Source organism: Sceloporus occidentalis, unplaced genomic scaffold (genome assembly GCF_023333645.1).
Source record: "Sceloporus occidentalis isolate IW3139 unplaced genomic scaffold, rSceOcc1.0.p SCAF_1, whole genome shotgun sequence".
Taxonomy (NCBI): Eukaryota; Metazoa; Chordata; class Lepidosauria; order Squamata; family Phrynosomatidae; genus Sceloporus; species Sceloporus occidentalis.
The window spans coordinates 12,480,273-12,500,906 of NW_028316981.1; the positions used below are offsets into that span (position 1 = coordinate 12,480,273).

Here is a 20,634-nt window from a genome sequence, read left to right on the forward strand (position 1 = left end):
GGCCCTTTTGGCCAAAGGGGAGGGACAGGAAAAGGAACTCAGTGCAACTGTTTAATAATAAATAAATTAAAAACACATTGTATTTGTTTTGTGGGCCCTCTCTAGGCTGGAGAGCTTGGTGGACTTAACCCATTAGTAATTGTTGTGGGAAAGAGCAATTGTCAAGGCTAGACCAAAACAACACAGGCAAGAACATAAAGGATGCCTCTGCACTGCAGAAGTAATGCAGGTTGACACCACTTTAAACTGCCATGGCTCAGTGTTGTGGAAATTTAGGATTTGTTGTTCCGTGAGTTATTTCTATTATTATTATTATTATTATTATTACTATTATGGGACTCAGGGCGGCTTACAGTGTTTTTTAAAAAGTACAATAAAATATACAAAAATAGTACGTTAAAACAGAATTAAATTACTGCAATATTAAAACAAATTGCGTGTTAAAATATCAAATGCAGTTTAATGACAAACCATTGGCACTGCTTTTTATAGACGCTGAAAAAGCTTTCGACCAAGTCAATTGGAATTTCGTGTTAAAATTACTGGACAAAATGGAGATTGGACCAAATTATAAGAAGTGGATTCAAAATATATATAAAAATCAGGAGGCCTCATTGGTAATTAATAATGAATTGATGAAAAGTTATAAAGTGGACAAGGTTGTCCTTTGTCCCCTTTACTATTTATAATCACGCTAGAAATACTAAACAATGCAATAAGAGCAAACAAAGAGATTGAAGGGGTCAAGATTTTGCAGATGATTTGATGATATCATTGGCGAATCCAAATGAAAACATTAGTGAATTATTAAAAATAATTAGAGAATATGGTGAAGTATCGGGATTTCAAATAAACGAAGAAAAATCAACAATGTTAGTAATGAACATGAAAGAAAAAAGATAAAGAAAATTTAAGAAACCAAACAAAATTTCAAATTGGAAAAGAAGCAAAATATTTGGGGATTAAGATTACTACGAAAAATTCAGAACTATTTAAAGACAATTATAAAGTAAAATGGCAAGAAATTAAGAAAGACCTACAAAGATGGAGTAAAATTGGACTATCTTGGATGGGGAAAATATCAGCTATAAAAATGAACGTGTTAACCCAAAATGTTGTTCTTTTTTTCAAAATATACCAATTATACAAAATGTCAAACCATTCAGTATTTGGCATAAAGATATGTCTAAATTTTTATGGTCCAGGAAAAAACCTAGAATAAAATTTAAATATTTACAAGATGAAACAAATAAAGGAGGCCTAGCATTACCAAATTTTAAAAATATATTATTATGCCTGTTGTATGGATTGGCTTACAGATTGGATAACATTAAAACAAGAAAGAATGCTTAAATTAGAAGGGTCGGGATTTAGATATGGATGGCACAGATATCTATTTTATGATAAAGTTAAGGTCAATAAAGGCCCTTATCACACGTGGGGGGGTTTGCAGCTCAGATCCGCAGTCACTCCTGTTCTAGCAATGCAAAGCGTGATGTTTTTTCACACCAGATCCAGAGTCACTCCTATCTAGCAATGCGAATGAAGGTTAAAATGTGATGTTTTACCACACCTGGTTGCCTTTCCATTCCCTTCCGAATCGAGGGGCAAGCGAAGTCAGTTCGATTCCAAGCAAGTCACGTGATGCGGACTCAAGCAAAGGGGAGTGAGTGCACATTGTATTACCACACCAGAGCATACTTTGAGGGGTCAACGATTCGAATCGGCACCCTTGCGCATGCTCAGTGGGGCTCTGGACACTGTCATCCTTCCCTGCCACCTCCTTAGCTGTCATTTTTTATCGAAGTGGACGCAGGGGATGATGGGATCAGCGGCAGGGTGAAGGAGGGGGCAGATCAGGGTCTAGGAGGATGCAGGGGATGATGGGATCGGTGGCAGGGTGAAGGAAGGGAGCAGATCAGGGTCTAGGAGGTCATCTTTTGTGCTGCAGCACTGGCTTGCTGGCATAAAATATTATTATTAAATTTTATAATGATCAGTTTTAAGTTTTTGATGAGGAAATTTGATTTCTAAATACTAATATCCACTTTTTATAATTCGAAGTTAATTTTATCTCATTTGTTTTATCCGTATGTCTGATCTGTTGATTGTTAATAAAATAGATTGGATAGGCCTGCTGGAAGAGATTGATCTTCCATGCTGTTTTAAATTTAGACAACATATCCACCTGTTGAATCTCTTCCAGCAGGTCATTCCACAATTTGGGGGCGACTGAAGAAAAAAAGTATTTTGGATAGCAGCAGCCTGCCTAGACCTGGCTGACTGAAGTAAATGGCCCCCGGAAGAACTGAGTGTACAGGGTGGATTAGGCAGAAGAAGGCAATCCAAAAGGTAACCTGGACTCAAACCATGTAGGGCTTTACAGGTAGCAACCAAGGCTTTACACATTGCCTGGAAACTAATTGGCAGCTGTTCTTCAATTTAATCATCTTGGCTTCCAGGGAGAGCTCAGACTTGATCTGTGCTATTGCTGTTGCTAGGACCCATTTGCTTGCTTTCATTCAGAACACCAAGCCTGACACTTCATACTTTTCTAGGTGTATGTGTGCATATCGGTACAGATGTATATGTTTTGAAGATATTAATAAACAGAACTAAAAATGTGTACTTAGAAATGAGCAAAATGTTTTAGCTTTTGCCATCTTCAGTTTGAAGATTGAGCTGCAAGCCAAGTAGCAGTTGGGATCACTGCTTTTAACATTCTTCAGTGGATGATGGTCTTATCTAGGCTGAGATCCTGTGGCGCTGGAGGGCTTAAGTCTGTGAATCTAGAAATTCTTCCTTTTGTCCAATTTTTTTGAAGGCACCTGGGTACCAAACGGGGATTAATCAGAGATGCTGTAGTGTTCTGAGCTGAAATGCTGGCCCACTGGTTGCAGCAGTTTCCTAGTCAGGATTGCAAACGTATGGTTCCTGAAGTGCATCTGCAGACCTGTAATTGTTTTGCCCATATACTGTAGATGACATCCTGTTTGTCTGCATTCAGTCCTGTAAATAAGATTGTAGGGCTGGCAAGTTATATATTGTTTAATATAGTAGATCATTGCCAGTTAGTGTTCTCCTCAAAGTAACAGTCTGCCTAAGATATTTACAGGTGATGCAACACTTTCAGTCATAAGGATGTGATTCTGGACTGTCCATTGGTGTTTTCAGGACAGCTTTTACCAGCAGTCTCTAAATCTGGTGGCTGATGAAAAAGCTATAACTAAAGGCTTGCTGATTACTCTAGTAAGATGCTCAGAAATTGTTAGCAACATGGTAGTTAGAAGATGCTAGATGACAAAATGCATTATTGGTTGTTACTTGATTCATTTGTCTGTACAGATACATGTATGTGCATGCACACACATGCACGCGCACACACATATGAACCAAGAAGAGCCACTGACTGCCAGTCAGTATAAAACAAGGTGGAGTGTGTTTAGCTGATTAAGGTGGGTTACAGACTACCCATTTGGGGTGGGCTGCACCCACCCCTTTCCCCGGTGTATCGGGGCCTCAGCGGCCAGAACGGCAGCCGCTGAGGCCCTGATCCGCCGCTTTTCAGGCTGCGGGGAAGCGGCAAAACGCCGCTTCCCCGCAGCCTGAAAAGGGGTGTCCCTGGGGCTTCAAGCCCCAAGGACACTCCACGGCGGCGGGGAGGAGAAGAAAGGGGCCGCTTGGCCCCTTTCTCCTTTGGTCCGCTGGGCGCAGCCATCTGAAGGTTGCACCCAGCGGACCAAACCAGGAAGGAGCTCTGAAACGGAGCTCCTTCCTGCTCCGTGCTAAGGGCGCACTAAGCGTCCTGGCGTGGAGTGAGGACGTCACGTCCGTGCCACCCCGTATAGAGGCAGCGTGGTCGTGACGTGTGGAACGGCCGCCGCCATTTTGTGCACGCTCCGCGTGTCCTAGAGTTAGGGGCGTCTGGAAAGGATGCCCCTTTTTAACCCCAGGACGTGCGGAGCATGTACTAAAGTGCCCGTTTGTAACGGGCCCTGTGCAGGAGTAGGACAGGACAATAGGTTATATGATTGTAAGACAAATTGCCTGTGTTGCCAAGTCATAGGCAAAGGCACCAATGGAAACCAATTTGAGTCAATTACAGTCATGTCAATCTATCCATTTATTTCATTGTTCTCAAGCACTCAGCCATGGAATATCTAAAATGGTGTGTCACATGATCTCTCATGCTCCTCTTGATCCATTGTGGCTGTTGTCAGGAAACCTAATCAATGGGAACATTTAATGTGGACTTGGAAGATAATCAATCCACACAAAAAACAGCTTTCCTTCACTGGATATATTCCAGATGTGTTGCAACTCCCAGAATCCCCCAGTCAGATGAAGTAAACCATTACACTTGATGTTTAATCTGATGGATAGTTGGTATAAGAGTTCGAATGTTACTGGGGGTTTGCCTTTTGGTAATGTCATGTTCTGTTTGCTTCAAACACAGACTGTGCCAACTTGGCTGCAACTCAGAAGAGACACCTTTCAAGCTCCGAATCAACAGCAAGTACAAAAATGGACCACCAGATGTGAAAGCTCACCATCCCAGAAGGCCTCAGTAGATCCAAAGGACAAAGCACACACCACCCGGAATAGGCAATGTCTGGAGATATTGAAATACAGAAGTGATCAATGGGATATATTGATAAAAATGGACATGTATTTTTACTGATATGTATAAGAATTGGTGTATCTTTTCTTTTCCATGTATAGGTATGAATGTAATTTTAAATGGGTTGTCTGTATATTTGTTTGTTTGCTTGCTTTTTATTTACGGGTGTTTCCTCTCTAAAATGGAGATCCTTCTCTTCTTGCCTATTTTCCACCATCATGGCCAGTGGTAGACTCATCCTGAGGATCCTTCTGCAGGGAGGGAGACCAAGTGGACAACCTGATGGCTAGGGCACATACAAGGGACACATAAAAGGCTTCAGGAGAATGTCATCAAGGTGTGGGTGGGAAGCCAGAATATGTGGCTGTGTGGAGGAAATTGGGTGAGAATAAAGAAGAAACAGCCATGTTCTCTTGGGCCCCCAGAGGCAACTGCTGTTGGCCTTTATCAGTGGCTTACTGCTGTCAGGCTGTAATTTGCTTAGAAGTGACTTTTGGTGCCCAGAACATCACTTCTGATTGCTAAAAATGATGGCACTGCTACCAGCCACCAGTTTAGCATGGGAACAACTTTCTCGGAATAAGGTGGAAAAGTAATAATAAGGTAATTATGACCACAGAAGTGATACATGCATTCAGTCTTGACAATGAGGAAATCAAAATACTTAAAGAATTCCTGTACTTAGGATCAAACATTGATCAGAATGCAGTCAAGAAATAAGAAGATTAGGAATGGGAAGGGCAGCTATGAAAGAACTAGAAAAGCTACTGAAGAGTAAAGATATACTACTGAGGACAAAAGTTGGAATTGTCCAAGCCATCGTATTCTCTATCAGTACATATGGATGCGAGAGCTGGAAAATAGAGGAAGCAGACAGAGGGGAAATCGGTGGATTTGAGGTGTGGTGCTGGAGAAGAGTGCTGAGAATACAATGAACAGCCAAAAAGACAAGCATGGGTCTGAGAACATAAAGTCAGAGATCTACTTTGAAGCCAGAAGGATCAAAATGAAGCTGAAGTACTTTGGCCACATAATGCGAAGACATGGATCACTAGAAAAAGACAATAATGCTAGGAAAGGTAGAGGGTAGAAGTTGGAGGGGAAGACCTCCTGCCAGATGGAAGGACTTAATCATGAGCATCCAGAAACTGATGGGTATTTCACACAGGGGAAAATGTGGAGATTAAACAGTGATTAACCCATGAAAATCATGCAATTGATATTAAAATGTGATTAAAATGAGATTAACACAAGAGTCATTATCCCATGAATTACCAGGGAATAACCAAGAAATAAACAGAAAAGAGTCACTCACGGGAAAACCCCGCAAATCATTTGCTACTATTTCTTGCTTCGTTATTCATGGGTTAATGGCACTTTAATCACCTTTTGCCTCGACGTTGTGTGAAAACCATCTGTGCAATTGAGCGATATTCACCGGTTATTCACGGGATAATAGTACTTTGACCATGATGTCATGTGAAAACCATTAGTGCCATTGTGGGATTATCATGGGTTAATCACCATTTATTCTTCCAGTTTTTCTCCATGTGATAAACTCCTATGTAGAGAAGTGGACAATAGGGATTTTTGGAGATGTCTGATCCTACATGGTCCCCACAAATCTAGTCCGATTTAAGGGAAGATAACAATAACATTGTGCTTTGGTCAGGCCTCACCTGAAATACTGGGTCCAGTTGTGGGTGAAAGGTCTGAAAATCATGCCCTATAAGGAGTGATGTAGGAAGATGGCTATGTTTAGCCTGGAGAAGAGATGGTTGAAAGGTGATATGATAGCCTCGTTGAAATATTTGAAGGAATGTCATATTGAAGATGGAGCAAATTTGTTTTCTGCTGCTCCAGAGAATAGGACCCAGAGCAATGGTGCCAAACTCCAGCAAAGAGTTTCTCAACATTAGGAAGAAATCCCTGACAATAAGAGCTGTTCAACAGTGGAAGATGCTTACTCTGAGTGTGGCAGAGGTTGGATAGCCATCGGTGAGGGAAGCTTTTGATTGTGTATCCCTGCATGACAGAATGGGGTTGGACTTGTTGGTCCCTGGATATGATTCTATGATTCTCTCCCAGCAATTTTCATGTAGATATTAAATAGCACAGACGACAAATGCAGTCATTTGAAATATTGTGCTGGAGAAAGTTGTACAAATATAATGGATGTCTAAAAAGACAAATACATGGGTACTAGAGCAAATCAAGTTTGAACTCTCCTTAGAAGACAAAATGACGAAATGAGCAAACACAAAACACTAAAAAACCACTAGCAAGGAAAAGCAAAGGCCTATTGGTGAAGAGCAAACTTTGCCACCATCAAATCAGATTGGAAGCTCCTTAGCCAACATGGAGCAACATTTTAAGGTAAGTCTTGTTCAGGGTAGTGGTCTTCTCAGGGTTTCTTTTAGGTTTCATAAAGAAAATGCTAGGTGTTTTGCATGCACTGCAGTTGTAAAGTGACACTTCAGATAATAACTGTCTTCCACTCATTTAGCATTCTTTTGACAGTTTAATTGCCAACTGTGATAGACCTCTCTCCAGACTGGCCCAGTAGTTCCAACCCTTTGCCCCCCCCCCCCCATTGCTCACTTTTCCCTTTATAGTCGTCCCTTCCTATTCGTGAGGGGTCCATTCCGGACCCCTGTGAATTGGAAAAACTGCAAATATTTAAATCCCATTGATTAAAATGGGTGCGTGCTCCCATGCGCGGTGTGCACACCATTTTGTCCCTCCTTACTTGCCAGGCCTGCAAACAGGGATTGAGGAGTGTACTCTCAAAATCTTTCCTTGTATGTAATACTCTGGTGCCAATCTGATCACCACTGTGGACAAACAGCAGTTCTAATCTCTGGGTTCAGAATAATAACATTTGACCACTTCTCCATCTCAATTCTCAAATGAAACAGTTGGATACAGTGGTAGTAAATAAAACAAGTAAAAATTTATTATATAACTGTAATAAGGTTATAGATTATTTAATCTTGAAGGGGGTAACTAAACTTAAATATAATAGAGAATAGAAAGAAACAGTATAAAAATTGGCCCTAGTGATACAACTGACCCTCTTATGAAGAGATACTTTATGATAATGTTTTTTGTTCCTCTTCATTATAGACTAGGATGTGGAGCAATGGAGCAACTATCTTTGTATTATGTGATAACAAGATGTAGGTTAAATGATAAACTTTTTTTTCACCTAAAATTAAGATTTGTAAAATAGAAAATATAGAAGTATTTGTCTACAAAGTATCATAGAACAAATAGAAGAAAAAGAAATTGTGATTTTCCATGGAAAGGTAGAATAAACTAAAGTAACTAGCTTTTTTTTTGGTAAAAAGATTTTTTCCTTTCCCTCCAACTTTCTTCTTTTTTATTCTTTTTTCATCCTTTTCTTTTTACTTATTATTGCTGTAATTATGTATATTTTATATTAAAAACTAATTTAAAAAGATTTATTATATAACAAGAAGATAAACATGAATATCCTGAACTCTATTCTCATTAACAAATGAACAGATTTTCCCCATCTCAGACTGCCCTGACTCTGGTTCATTTTCTCCCTATCTGGCTCTTTAACATACAGGCCTCTACCCTGCATTCTTCCCTTACTGATTTAAAATGGCAAGAACAAACTTTCTCTACTATTTCTGTTCCTTCACCATTTCCAGATCCAGAGTTGGCCCTGGGGAGCTATGAAGAGCATCCATTTTCTGCTTTTTATGCAGAGGCTTTGGGGGGGCTTCCAAAACGTCTTCAGATATCAGCTCTTCATTCTCTTGTCCCTTTTGCCCATTAGATCTCCCATGATCATCTGGCTGGCTGGAGGTCAGTGAAATTTCCTGCTCCACATTCAGGTTGATCTCTGGTTTCATCTTTGTAAAGTCCCCCTGTTGAGTTACAGAAAGGAGGCCAGGACCTGTTTTTGAAGGAAACAAAACACATTATCAAAAAGTAAAGTTCCAATTGCTTTTAATCTCCTGCATGCTTTACTTGGCTGGTCAAAAGCTAGCTGCAATTGTTTACTGGAATTGGCTGGGGAAGATGCAGTCTAAGAAGATGGTGGACGCTCCTTCATTGGAGGTCTTTATTCAGAGACTGGATGGCCATCTCTCAGGAGTGCTTTAGTTGTGTACTCCTAGCAACAAAGGATGGCCTAAACAGCCCTTGCACTCCCTTCCAACCCCATGATCCTAAGAGTTGTAGCCCAAGACATTTGGGGGATATTCAGCTAGGTCTGCCTGCTTTAATGGAAAACTGGTGTCCCTTTTCAAGTTACGTCTCTCCATTTAATAGGTCTCCCCAAATGCTCACTATATGAGTCAAGAAAACACATGGCCCCATTTCAGATGTTCCTTCACTGATTTTTTAAACTCTGTGAAACTAAGAGACTTATTAACTAGGCAGGAAAGCAGATCATAAATAATGATCAATTAAGTGTTTCTACGCCTGATTTCTACCTTTAATGCACCAATGTACAATAAAAAAGAAACCCCACCCATTCCCAGGTGGTAGATTTGGGAGATATTTGGGGTGAAAATAAAATAATTATCTCTCAGAGCAGGAATTTAAAAAAAAAAAAGATTATTCTGGCAAGCAGATCATGATGAATGAGGAATCACATCGGGCCCTTGGTCTCCACTGGCGTTTGGTTCCAGGATCAGCCGTGGATACCAAAATCCATGAATACTCAAGTCCCATTAAATACAATGGCATAATAAAATGGTGTCCCATATGTAAAATGGCAAAATCAAGGTTTCCTTTTGGAATTTATCTGTATCTATTTTAGTACTTTCATATCTCCCTAATCTGCCATCAATGGTTGCATCAGTAGATTAAAAAATTCCTTGGAAATGGAAGGCTGACTGGTTTCCTACAGCACAAAAGAGAAGAACTCTGGACTCCCACTACCACAGAATTTCCAGTGTCTATGTTACACATGTGAAAACAGGACAGTAAAGAAAGTAAATCCATTTGAAATGTGGTGCTGCAGGAGAGATGTACAGGTATCATGGCTTTCTAAAAAGGCAAATGAAGAGTTTCTTCCTGATGTTTCACCAGCATCTGTGGCTGGCATCTTCAGAGAATGCTTTGCCTGGAAAAAGTGTGGTGTGTGTGTGTGTGTGTCTATACATACATACATACATACATACTGTGTGAGCCTGGGAATGCAGGAGTGATTTGCATGTGTATTGTTCTGTGCTGATGATGGCCGGCATCTGCGCACCGCCCCAGGGAGGCCGCCCATGGACTGTTCGGAGGACTCCTGTTTGTTTTGCTGCGGCTCCAAGGAGGCTCCGGAGGACCAGACCAGGGACACCTGGGGGGAAGGTGGAGCGAGGGGCGTGTCGGTGGCAGCGACACGCTGAAATCCAGCTGTCTGGACTCCTCCTTCACCACGCCTCCCTCTCTTGCCGGACTCCGGGCCAGGGGCCAAGCTGCTGCTGCCGGGCGGCTCTCTCTGGGGTGTCGGAGGTGCGCATCTGCGCACCGCCCCAGGGAGGCCGCCCATGGACTGTTCGGAGGACTCCTGTTTGTTTTGCTGCGGCTCCAAGGAGGCTCCAGAGGACCAGACCAGGGACACCTGGGGGGAAGGTGGAGCGAGGGGCGTGTCGGTGGCAGCGACACGCTGAAATCCAGCTGTCTGGACTCCTCCTTCACCACGCCTCCCTCTCTTGCTGGACTCCGGGCCAGGGGCCAAGCTGCTGCTGCCGGGCGGCTCTCTCTGGGGTGTCGGAGGTGCGCATCTGCGCACCGCCCCAGGGAGGCTGCCCACGGACTGTTCGGAGGACTCCATCTGCGCAACTGCGCAGCAGCGCAGCGGCGCAGTTTTAGCGGCGCAGTTTTAGCGGCGCAAGAGGCAGAAGAGGCTGTGTGGGTGTCAGCCTTAGAGCAGGGGATGCCTGAAGTGGCTAACCTCTGCTCTTTTTATTGCGGGGGAAGGGGGGGAGGAGGTTATGGACGCGGGGGATGCGCGGGCTGGGGAGGAGGGGGATAACATCGGCATGAGCGGAGCTCCCATTGAGGTAGTGCTGGGCAAGGGGAGGTATGGCGGTGGGAGAAGGGACTTGCGTTACAGAGGAAGGCGGGATCGATGCGTCATATCGATCTCTCCTTCCTGTCCCCCTCCCAACCAAAGGGACCTGAGGGACACTCCAACCGTGCCACAAACCCTGTCGCTGCTCCTGTGCAATGCCAGGTCGATTAACAACAAGACCCACATCCTCCACGATCTGCTGGAGGACTCTAATTGTGACCTGGCTTGCATTACCGAGACCTGGCTTGGGCCTGAGGGGGATGCTGTGTGGGCACAGGCCCTCCCTGCTGGGTTCTCGGTGAAGGACCAGCCCAGGTTAGGTGGGCGGGGGGGGGTGTGGCCTTGATACATAGGAACACCTTGTCTCTTACCAGGAACCACATCCGACAGACGTCCTTTATCGAGTGCATTTACCTGACCCTAAAAGCTAGGGATAGTCTAGGGATTCTGTTAGTGTACCGGCCACCCCGTGCGCTAACGGACTCCCTTAACGAGCTGACACAGCTGGTCGCCGAGCTGATGCTGGAGACACCCAGGCTACTTGTCCTGGGTGACTTCAACATCGCTCTCACGGCCAGCTATGTTCCACCCGGTGCGGCTCAGGAATTCATGGACACCATGGCAGCCATGGGCCTGTCCCAGCTGATTGCGGGTCCAACGCATTTTGCGGGTAATACACTTGATATGGTCTTCTGTTCGGATGCGGAAAATCCGTGGGCGGAAATAACCAATATTTTCCCCCTGCCATGGACGGATCATTTCCTCGTGGAGGCAAAAATCAAGGCTACTACCCAGATCCCCCCCGGGGGTGGTGGACCTATTAGGATGGTCCACCCTTGAAGGCTGATGGAACCCAAAAGGTTCCAGGAAGCCTTAGAGGGATACATGGTTGGAAGTGACGGCGACTCTGTTGATGCCCTGACTGGTATCTGGAATACCGGTCTCTCTAGGGCTATACACAGCATCGCTCCCAAGCGCCCTCTCAAGCCTGCTTCCAAACGGAAGCCCTGGTATACGGAAGATCTCCGGGCAAGGAAGCGGGTCTTGCGACGGCTAGAGCACCGCTGGCGGAAACACCTACGCTTAGCCGACAAGGCTCTCCTAGACCACCTTTTGGAGGACTACAGAGAGGCGATACGAGCAGCTAAGAATTTGTTCTATGGTGCTCGTGTCGCGTCCGCGGAGTCGCGTCCAGCAGAGTTGTTCAGGGTGGTCAGGGAGCTAACTCAGCTCCCGCCCGCCCAGAACCAGATCCTTGAACCTTCTAAGGCCTGCTGCAACCAATTTAACAACTTCTTTGCGGATAAAATCTCTCGGATAAGCGAAGGTCTTAACGCTGGCATTGGAGCAGAACCTAGGGTAGAGGTGTCCAGAGCCTCCGTGGACTCCATTAAACTGGATCAGTTTGAGTTGGTGAGTACCGATGATGTGGACAAGATCCTCGGAAGTGTTCGGAAGACAACCTGCTCTCTCGATCCCTGTCCCTCATGGTTAGCAGCGCAGGGGATTATTGCTGCGACGGATTATTAATACATCTCTGAGGGAAGGGCAATTTCCATCCGAGTTAAAATTGGCCATTGTAAAACCTTTACTAAAAAAGCCCTTCCTCGACCCCCTGGTACATAATAATTATCGGCCAGTTTCGCTGCTGCCATTTTTGGGGAAGGTGATCGAGAGGGCGGTTGCAATCCAGCTTCAGTCGGTCTTGGATGAAACGGATTATCTGGACCCATTTCAAACTGGCTTTCGGGCGGGCTACGGGGTTGAGATGGCCATGGTCGCCTTGGTCGATGATCTCCGTCTGGGCATCGACAGGGGAAGCGTGTCCCTGTTGGCGCTCTTGGACATCTCAGCGGCTTTCAATACCATAGACCATGGTATCCTTCTGGAACGCCTAGCTGAGGTGGGAATCGGGGGCACTGCGCTCCAGTGGTTCCGGTCCTACCTCTCTGGGAGGTTCCAGATGGTGCAGCTGGGAGACGTGTGCTCCGACAAGAGACCCCTAACATCTGGGGTCCCTCAAGGAGCCATTCTGTCTCCCATGCTATTTAACATTTACATGAAACCGCTGGGAGAGATCATCCGGAGACATGGGACGCGGGGTTATCAGTATGCTGATGACACCCAAATAGTTTTCTCTATGTCTCCGACTGATGCAGTGACCGAGGATGGCGTCTCTCCTCTCGTGGCATGCCTGGAGTCAGTAATGGGCTGGATGAGGAAAAACCGACTCAGCCTGAATCCAGAGAAAACGGAGGTACTCGTGATAGGTTCCCCTGGTCCAGGAATGGCAGTGGTTCCACCTGTCCTGAACGGGATCACGCTTCCTGTGAAGGACTCCGTGCGCAGTCTGGGGGTGCTTCTTGATTCGTCGCTTCACCTTACATCTCAGGTGAATGCGACGGTCAGGAACACCTGCTATCAGCTTCGGCTTATTTGCCAGCTGCGCCCATACCTGGCCCAGAGGGACCTAGAAACGGTGGTACATGCTCTGGTAACCTCTAGATTGGATTTCTGCAACGCGCTCTACATGGGGCAACCCTTGTATCATACTCGGAAGCTACAGTTGGTACAGAATATGGCGGCCAGGCTGGTCACTGGTACTTCCAGGACCAGCCATATTACACCGGTGCTTAAAGACCTGCACTGGCTGCCTATTCGCTTCCGGGCACAGTACAAGGTGTTGGTGATTACCTATAAAGCCCTACATGGCTTGGGCCCAGGATACCTGAAGGACCGCCTCTCTCCATACATTCCGCCCCGCACCCTCAGAACATCTGGGCAGCAATTACTTAGGGTTCCTGGGGCCAAACTCTCCTCTACAATGAGGAGGACGTATTCCATCGTTGCCCCGACCCTTTGGAACACGCTGCCCACAGAGCTCCGCTCGGCCACCTCCCTGGCTCAGTTTAGGAGGGATCTAAAGACCCTCCTATTTCGAACTGCATTCCCCGAGTGAAGTCCTAGATGGCCTCTCTCTCTTTGCTGACGGCAAGTTGGAGGGCTGACCGGGGGTTTTATGATTGTTTTAATTTGGTTTATTGTATGTATTGTTTTTATTATGATGTTCACCGCCCTGATCAGTGGAAGGGCGGTATATAAATAAAAGTTTTATTTATTATTTATTTATTTATATATATACTGTGTGAGCCTGGGAATGCAGGAGTGATTTGCATGTGTATTGTTCTGTGCTGATGATGGCCGGCCTCAGGCTGGGAGGCTAATGCAAAAGAGGATTAGTGTCTGCTAATTGGTGATCACGATCTGCTGGGAAAGCCCCTGACTCTGAGTGGTTTCCCATTTGCATTTGCGGAGTCCGCATTTTGCTATTGCTCAGGACCGGTAGCCAAATTTTGTTCACTTTAAGGGTTTCTTCTTTCCGGTTGAAATTATCCAGATGTTTGTGGATTTCACAGGCAATGCACAGGGAAGGTGCCAGACACAGATGCTGGTGAAACGTCAGGAAGAAAACCTTCTAGAACATGGCCACATAGCCCGAAAAACCCACAAAAAAATCTGGATACTCATTTTAACAACCTACAAAAAGATGGAAGGCTGAGATGACCTTGGTTTTCTTTTGGAATTCATCTGTATCAATATTAGTACTTTCAAGCTATCAATGGTTGAATCCATGGATAAAAAAATTCCTCAGATATGGAGAGCTATGGAAACCATGCAATTGTACCAGCAACAGCCATACAATGGGCAAAATTTGTGAGCTAGCCATACCTGTATCTGGGGTTTTCCATGCTGGCAAAAAGTCTAATTTATCTGCTTCTGTGATCTCTTCTTCCGCAGGGGTTCTCTGCAGGGCATCCACCTCCTCTTCTGGGAGCTCAGGTAGCTCTCCTTGTGAGAGACTTCGGAGGGAATCTAGCACCATCTGTGAGGCATCCACTGTTTCCTTCAGGGGCAACAGTTTTTCTTTGGAGATATTCCACAATCTCTTCCCCAAAGCATTAAGCTTGTCCTCCAGGGCACCCAGTTCATTCAATGGGAAATCATGCACGGCAGCCCTCAAGGCAGCGAGCTTATCTTGGTGGGCACCCATCTCCTCCCGTAAGGCATCTCTCAGAGCATCTTTCAAGGCCTCCACATTTTCTTGCAAGGTACATACTCTATTCTGTGATCCAGCCTGCAGGAATATCTTCAGGTTGTACACCTTCTCCCACACAGCAAACATCTTCAGTGGAAAACCCCACATGGTCTTCACTTTCCTCCACTGGTCACACATCTCCTTCAGTGGGACATCTTGCAAGGCATCCCACAGGGCATCCTGCTTCTCCTGAGCTGGGGCATCTCTTGGAAAATCCAGCATGGCATCATGCAAAACACCTGTGATCTCACGCAGAGCACTCAGCTTCTTCAGTGGGACTAATCTTAGGACATCCTGCATGGCCTCCAGCTTCTCCAGCAAAGCACCCACCTCCTTTTGGGGGTCTTCCCTGAGAGCGTTGCTGAAGGCATCCACCAAATCCTGGAGTTCATCCATTGTGTACAGATTGATATCCCACAGGGCAAAGTCCAGTTCTTTCATCTTTTCCCAGAGGGCATCTCCCAGGCCATGGCAGGGGACACTTCGTTCCTCCTGCAAGGCATCGTGCAGTTCATCCACCTTTTTCACAATGCTCATATTCTGCAGGAACATCAGAAGGTAATACTGCAGGGAGTTCACATTCTCCTGTGGCAAACCCTGCTCCTCCAGAAAGAGATTTCTCAAGGTATTCTGAAACCAGGCATTCCACAGGGCTTCCGCTTTCTTCTCCAGGGCACTAAGTTTCTCTAACATGATGTCATACAGTTCATCCATCTGGATTTCCCATTCTTCCTTGAGTGCCTTCACCTTCTTTCGGGTGGCACCACCACAACCCTGCAGGGCATCCACTGCCTTTTGCAGCGCATCGGCATTCTCCTGAAGGGCATTCAAAGTGACCTCCTCCTCATCCTCCTGATCCCCACTGGGAGGCATTGGGGGGTCCAGGGTGGCCTGGACTCTCTGCTTCCCTTGCAGGTCCTTTGCCTTTTCTCGGGTGGCACCTACCTGCAGAGCTTCGAGTTCCTTTTGCAGGGCATTGAAATCCTTTCGCAAGGCACTGAGTTCCTTTAGCAGGCCATTGAGTTCCTTTCTCCGGGCATCGAGTTCCTTTCGCAGGGGATTGAGTTCCTTTAGTAGGTCTTTGAGGTCCTTTAGCAGGGCATTGAGGTCCTTTAGTCGGGCATCCAATTTCTTTCGCAGGGCACTGAGTTGCTTTTGCAGGGTATCCATGTTCTCCCGAAGGGCATCCAAAGTGACTGTCGCCTCCTCCTCCTGGTCCCCACTGAGAGACACTGGGGGATTCAGGGTGGTCAGGACTCCCTGCTTCCTTTGCAAATCCTTTGCCTTCTCTCGGGTGGCACCTCTCTGGAGAGCATTGAATTCCTTTCGCAGAGCATCAAGTTTCTTTCGCAGGGCATTGAGTAGCTTTTGCACAGCATCGGGTTTCTTTAGCAGGGCACTGAGTTCTTTTAGCAGGTCATTGATTTTCTTTTGCTGGGTATCGGATAGCTTTTGCAGGGCATCAGCTTTCTTTCGCAGGGCATTGCAATCCTCTATCAGGGCATTGTGTTCCTTTAGCATGGCATCTCTCATCTCCAAAATGGCTTCTATTCCCTCTGGGTCCCCACTGTGGGGCACTGGGTCCATGTTGGCCCGGTCTCCCCACTTCCCTTGCAGGTCCTCTACCTTCTCTTGGGTGGCACCATATTGCAGGGCATCCTTGCTATCCTGAAGATTGGTGTCCAGGACTCCACTTTTTCCTTGTGGGTTCTCCACCTCCTCTTGGGTGGCACCATCTTGTAGGCCATCTTCCTTCTCCCAAAGGTTGGTGTCCAGGACTCCCTGCTTCCCTTGCAGGTCCTTCACCTTCTCTTGGGTGGCACCATCTTGTAGGGCATCTTCCTTCTCCCAGAGGTTGGTGTCCAGGACTCCCTGCTTCCCTTGCAGGTCCCTCACCTTCTCTTGGGTGGCACCATCTTGTAGGGCATCCTCCTTCTCCAGAAGGTTGGTGTCCAGGACTCCCTGCTTCCCTTGCAGGTCCTCTACCTTCTTTTGGGTGGCACCATCTTGTAGGGCATCTTCCTTCTCCCAGAGGTTGGTGTCCAGGACTCCCTTCTTCCCTTGCAGGTCCCTCACCTTCTCTTGGAGGGTGGCACCCCTTTGCAGGACATAGACTTCCTCTTCCAGGGCATCCGCTTCTTTTTCCAGGGTGTCTACCTTCTCTGTCATTACATCCAAGGTGGCTTCCTCATTCTCCTTTGAGTCCCCAATGGGGGTCCCTTGGGGGTCCAGGGTGGCCTTGCTCTTCTCATGGCCATCCAGAGCTAATGGTGGGGCCAGGAGTGCCATGGCCAGGGCTCCACTGGGCTCCATTTTAGCCCCCTGAAGTCCTGGGCCCTTTGGATGGTAACCAAGCCCAGACCCAAGAGGCTGAGGAGCTCCTTCTCCTGGCTGGGCTCCTCCTACTCCTACTTCTGCTCAGCCTCAACCAGAGCCCAGTCCCTGCCTCTCAAGGGCTCCTTCTCAGCCTCACCAACTGACAGTTTCCTGCCCTTTTTATACCTGAAGAGCCGTAGGGAGCAGGTGCCTCAGGGCCGCTCCCTCCGCGCAGAGGAGGAAAAGGAGTCCCTCCAGAGGCCTCCCCAGCCAGGCAGTTTCCTCTCCTCCTCCCTTTGGGGCAGCCCTCCTCCTTCCCCTCAGGAGCCTCTGCCCCAGGACTAGGGACCGGCTAAGGGACCCTGTGTCCCTCCCTTGGGGCCTAGTTTCTGCAGCCCCTTTGGCGGAGGGATACTGAGGGAGCCATGACCTTGGAGGGAGGCAGGCAGGCAGAGAGGGAGAGCAGAGCCATTGGCATTGTTATTATATATATATATACACACACACACTCTCTCTCTCTCTCTCTCTCTCTCTCTCACAGGCACACATATATGTAAATAATAATAATAATAATAATAATAATAATAATATGATTTATTTATAGCCCGCCTCTCCCCAGAGGATTGAGGCGGTTAACAGTCAAAAATAAAAACATAATACACTAATCAACACAATTCCCTAACCCACAATTTAAAATATGACAGCATAAAAACAGAATCAATTATTAAAATCACAATAAAATTAGTCCCCATTAAAATGAGGCAATTTAAGGGAGAGTCAAGGAGTCCCAGTGAATCCCCTCCGGAAGAGATCCATCTTGAAGGGTTTGTTAAAGGCCCCAAGAGACGTTATAAGACGGATCTCCTCCGGTCGGTCATTCAAAGTATATGTCCTGTCAAACCAACAATAACTGAGTGTAGCACAAACAACTGCATAAAGCAGGGGTAGGCAACCTGCGACCCGCGGGCCGGATGCGGCCTGGCAAGGCCTTGGGACCAGCCCCAGCCTGGTCCTGCCGCCGATTGCCGCCGGAGCCTTTGGCCTCTCACGTGAGGGCGTGGTGAAAACGAATGGGCAGCCAGTTAAGCGATCTTATAATTGGTGTTATGTGGTCTCTTCTGGTTTTACCTGAGACCAACGTGGCTGCCATGTTCTGCACTAATTGAAGTTTCTGAACCAAGCACAAGGGTAGCCCCATGTAAAGCACATTGTAGAAATCGAGTCGTGAGGTTACCAGCGCATGTACCACAGTTTCTAGGTCCCTTACTTCCAGGAAAGGGAGCAGCTGGTGTTTCAGCCAAAGCTGATAACAGGCGCTCCTGACTATCGCATGGCACCCTCTCCAGCACATCATTGAATAATTCTTATTTATATTGTTTACTGTTGTTAAATAGCATCTCCAAATTAATTTAAAATAATTCTTTTATCCGTATAGATAATTTTTTAAAATGATGTTGATTCCAAAATTTTCCCCATTCTTGAACATTTCTGCTACGTCATACTCCCATATTGTCCTAAGGTATTCTTCTTTTTCATTACGGTTTTGGTTGATAATAATTTGTATATTTCACTTGTAACACCTTTTAAAATTTCATTTCCTCCATATTATCTTTGTCTAATTATTTGTTCAAATTTTGTATATTCTCTAAATTCTATAGTTTTCCTATTCCAATTTTTTGTCCATTGTTCCAACTGAATACAATTAAACCAGGTTAGTTTTAAACTTTGCAATTTCTCCTTTATTTTTCCTTTATCCTTCATTATCTTCATCCATTTTTTATCCTTGTTTCCTTAACGCTTTCTCTAGTTCTTTCTTTAAATTCATTGGGGAAAAAATTTAACATTACAACTGGAATTAATGGTGAGATAGAAGGCATTAATGTTTCTTTATATTTTTTCTAAATCTCTAATATAGTCTTTAGAAAAGAGTTTTCTATTTCTTTCATTTCTATCATGGTGAAATCCCTAAAAATATATATTTTCCCATTTTTTCTCTATCTATTAGTTCCATCTCTAATCAGTCTAATTCCCCTTTCTCTATAATTCCATCTATAATATATCTCAATTGATTTGCGTTATAATACCATTTTAAATTTAGGAGCCCCAATCCTCCATTTTGGGGAGGTTGTACCAATATATTTTTATTAATCCTCAGTTTTTATTCCCATTGCAAAAATACAAATGATATTTGTATTGATAACATCCTCAACACTGTTTCAATTAATCTCTGTTGCTTGACTACAGCCACAATGGAACAGAACAGCCTTTCCTGCTCCACTGCTGTTGGCATCAAGCTTAAACTCTCCCTAGAAGGCAAGATGAGTAAACTGAGACTAGCCATACCATGAGCAAACACAACTCACTAGAAAACCACTAGCAAGAAAAAACTAAGGCCTATTGGTGAAGTGCACATTTTGCCACCATCAAATCAGATTGGAAGCTCCTTTGCCAACATGGAGCAACATTTTCAGGTAAGTCTTGCTCAGAGTAGTGGTCTTCCCAGGGTTGCTTTTAGGTTTCATGTAAGTAAGAAGAAAATGCTAAGTGGTTTGCACGTGTTGCAATTGTGAAGTGACACTCCAGATATATTTTTTTATGAAATAGTCTTTATTAGTTATATATTAAAAAATTGTATCACAATAAAGTTTCAAGTGAAATCACATTTTGTTCTCATATCTTAATTAGGTTTCATCAGTCTTCCTTAAGTCCTTAGGATTCTGAAGAGTTCTTTTTCCTTGAGCTATAAAAGAAACCATTTCTCTTGTTATGTATTATGCACAGCATAAAAAATACAGAAATCAACTCAAATTCATTTGAGATACATTCTCCTTATTTCAGCTCTTAACAAAAAAGTCTTATAGTTTTTTGTGGGTTTTTTGGGCTATGTGGCCATGTGCTAGAAGAGTTTCTTCCTGATCTTTCGCCAGCATTTGTGGCTGGCATCTTCAGAGAATGCTTGCCTGGAAAGGAGTTGTGTGTATATATATATACTGTGTGACCTGGAAATAGGGATGCCATAACCCAGCGGCCCCCGTGACAATCACGCTTTTGGGGGGCCCCTCCCGGTCATGGTCCAGTTTGGGGCCCCCCATGCCTTGTTCCCGGTTCGGGGTCCGCTTGCGGCTGGCTGCGGCGCCAACCCACCTCCTCCTCCTCTTCGTGGTGGGCTGGGCAGCGCCAACCCACCTCCTCCTCCGCCTTCTCCTCCTCGGCGGCAGAAGCGCCGCCGCCACCGCGTCAGGGCTTGCCCACCCGCGCGCGCGCACGGGGCTCCAAAACAGGAGCTCGTCCCTTGCTTTGGCCAGCCAGCCATTGGCCAGCTGGCCAAAGAGGATAGGCTCCTCGGCGTGCGCCACCCAGGCCTCAGCAGGGGTCAGTGGCAGCGCTTCCCTCTGCACGCGCACCTGCGCTGCTTCTCTCTGCGCACGTGCGCGCGCCAGCCATCCTAAGGAGGAGGAGGGGGGAGAGGAGGAGGAGGAGGAGGAGGAGGAGGAGGAGGAGGAATGAACCGGAGGAAGGGTGCCTGAAGGCCAGGGCAGAATTGGGCCAGAGGAG

At 45.8% G+C, this 20,634-nt stretch overlaps 1 protein-coding gene across 1 annotated transcript; it reads right to left on the bottom strand.

Annotated features, from left to right (window-relative positions):
- Positions 1–7,552: 7,552 nt before the first annotated feature.
- LOC149320796 (uncharacterized) lies at positions 7,553–17,377 on the bottom strand. The gene is made up of 2 exons (XM_089503118.1): positions 14,397–17,377; positions 7,553–8,549 (listed from the first exon to the last, which is right to left on the bottom strand). The coding sequence occupies exons 1-2, from the start codon at positions 17,074–17,076 to the stop codon at positions 8,275–8,277; spliced, it is 2,955 nt and encodes a 984-aa protein (XP_089359244.1). The 5' UTR covers positions 17,077–17,377; the 3' UTR covers positions 7,553–8,274.
- Positions 17,378–20,634: the final 3,257 nt, after the last annotated feature.

Excerpts from the sequence above, each read along its gene's own strand:
- LOC149320796 (XM_089503118.1), bottom strand. The coding sequence starts at position 17,076 with ATGGAGCCCAGTGGAGCCCTGGCCATGGCACTCCTGGCCCCACCATTA. Across the intron at positions 8,550-14,396 it reads ATGGAAAACCCCAGATACAG|GTCCTGGCCTCCTTTCTGTA; the intron begins GTATGGCTAGCT and ends CTTCAAAAACAG.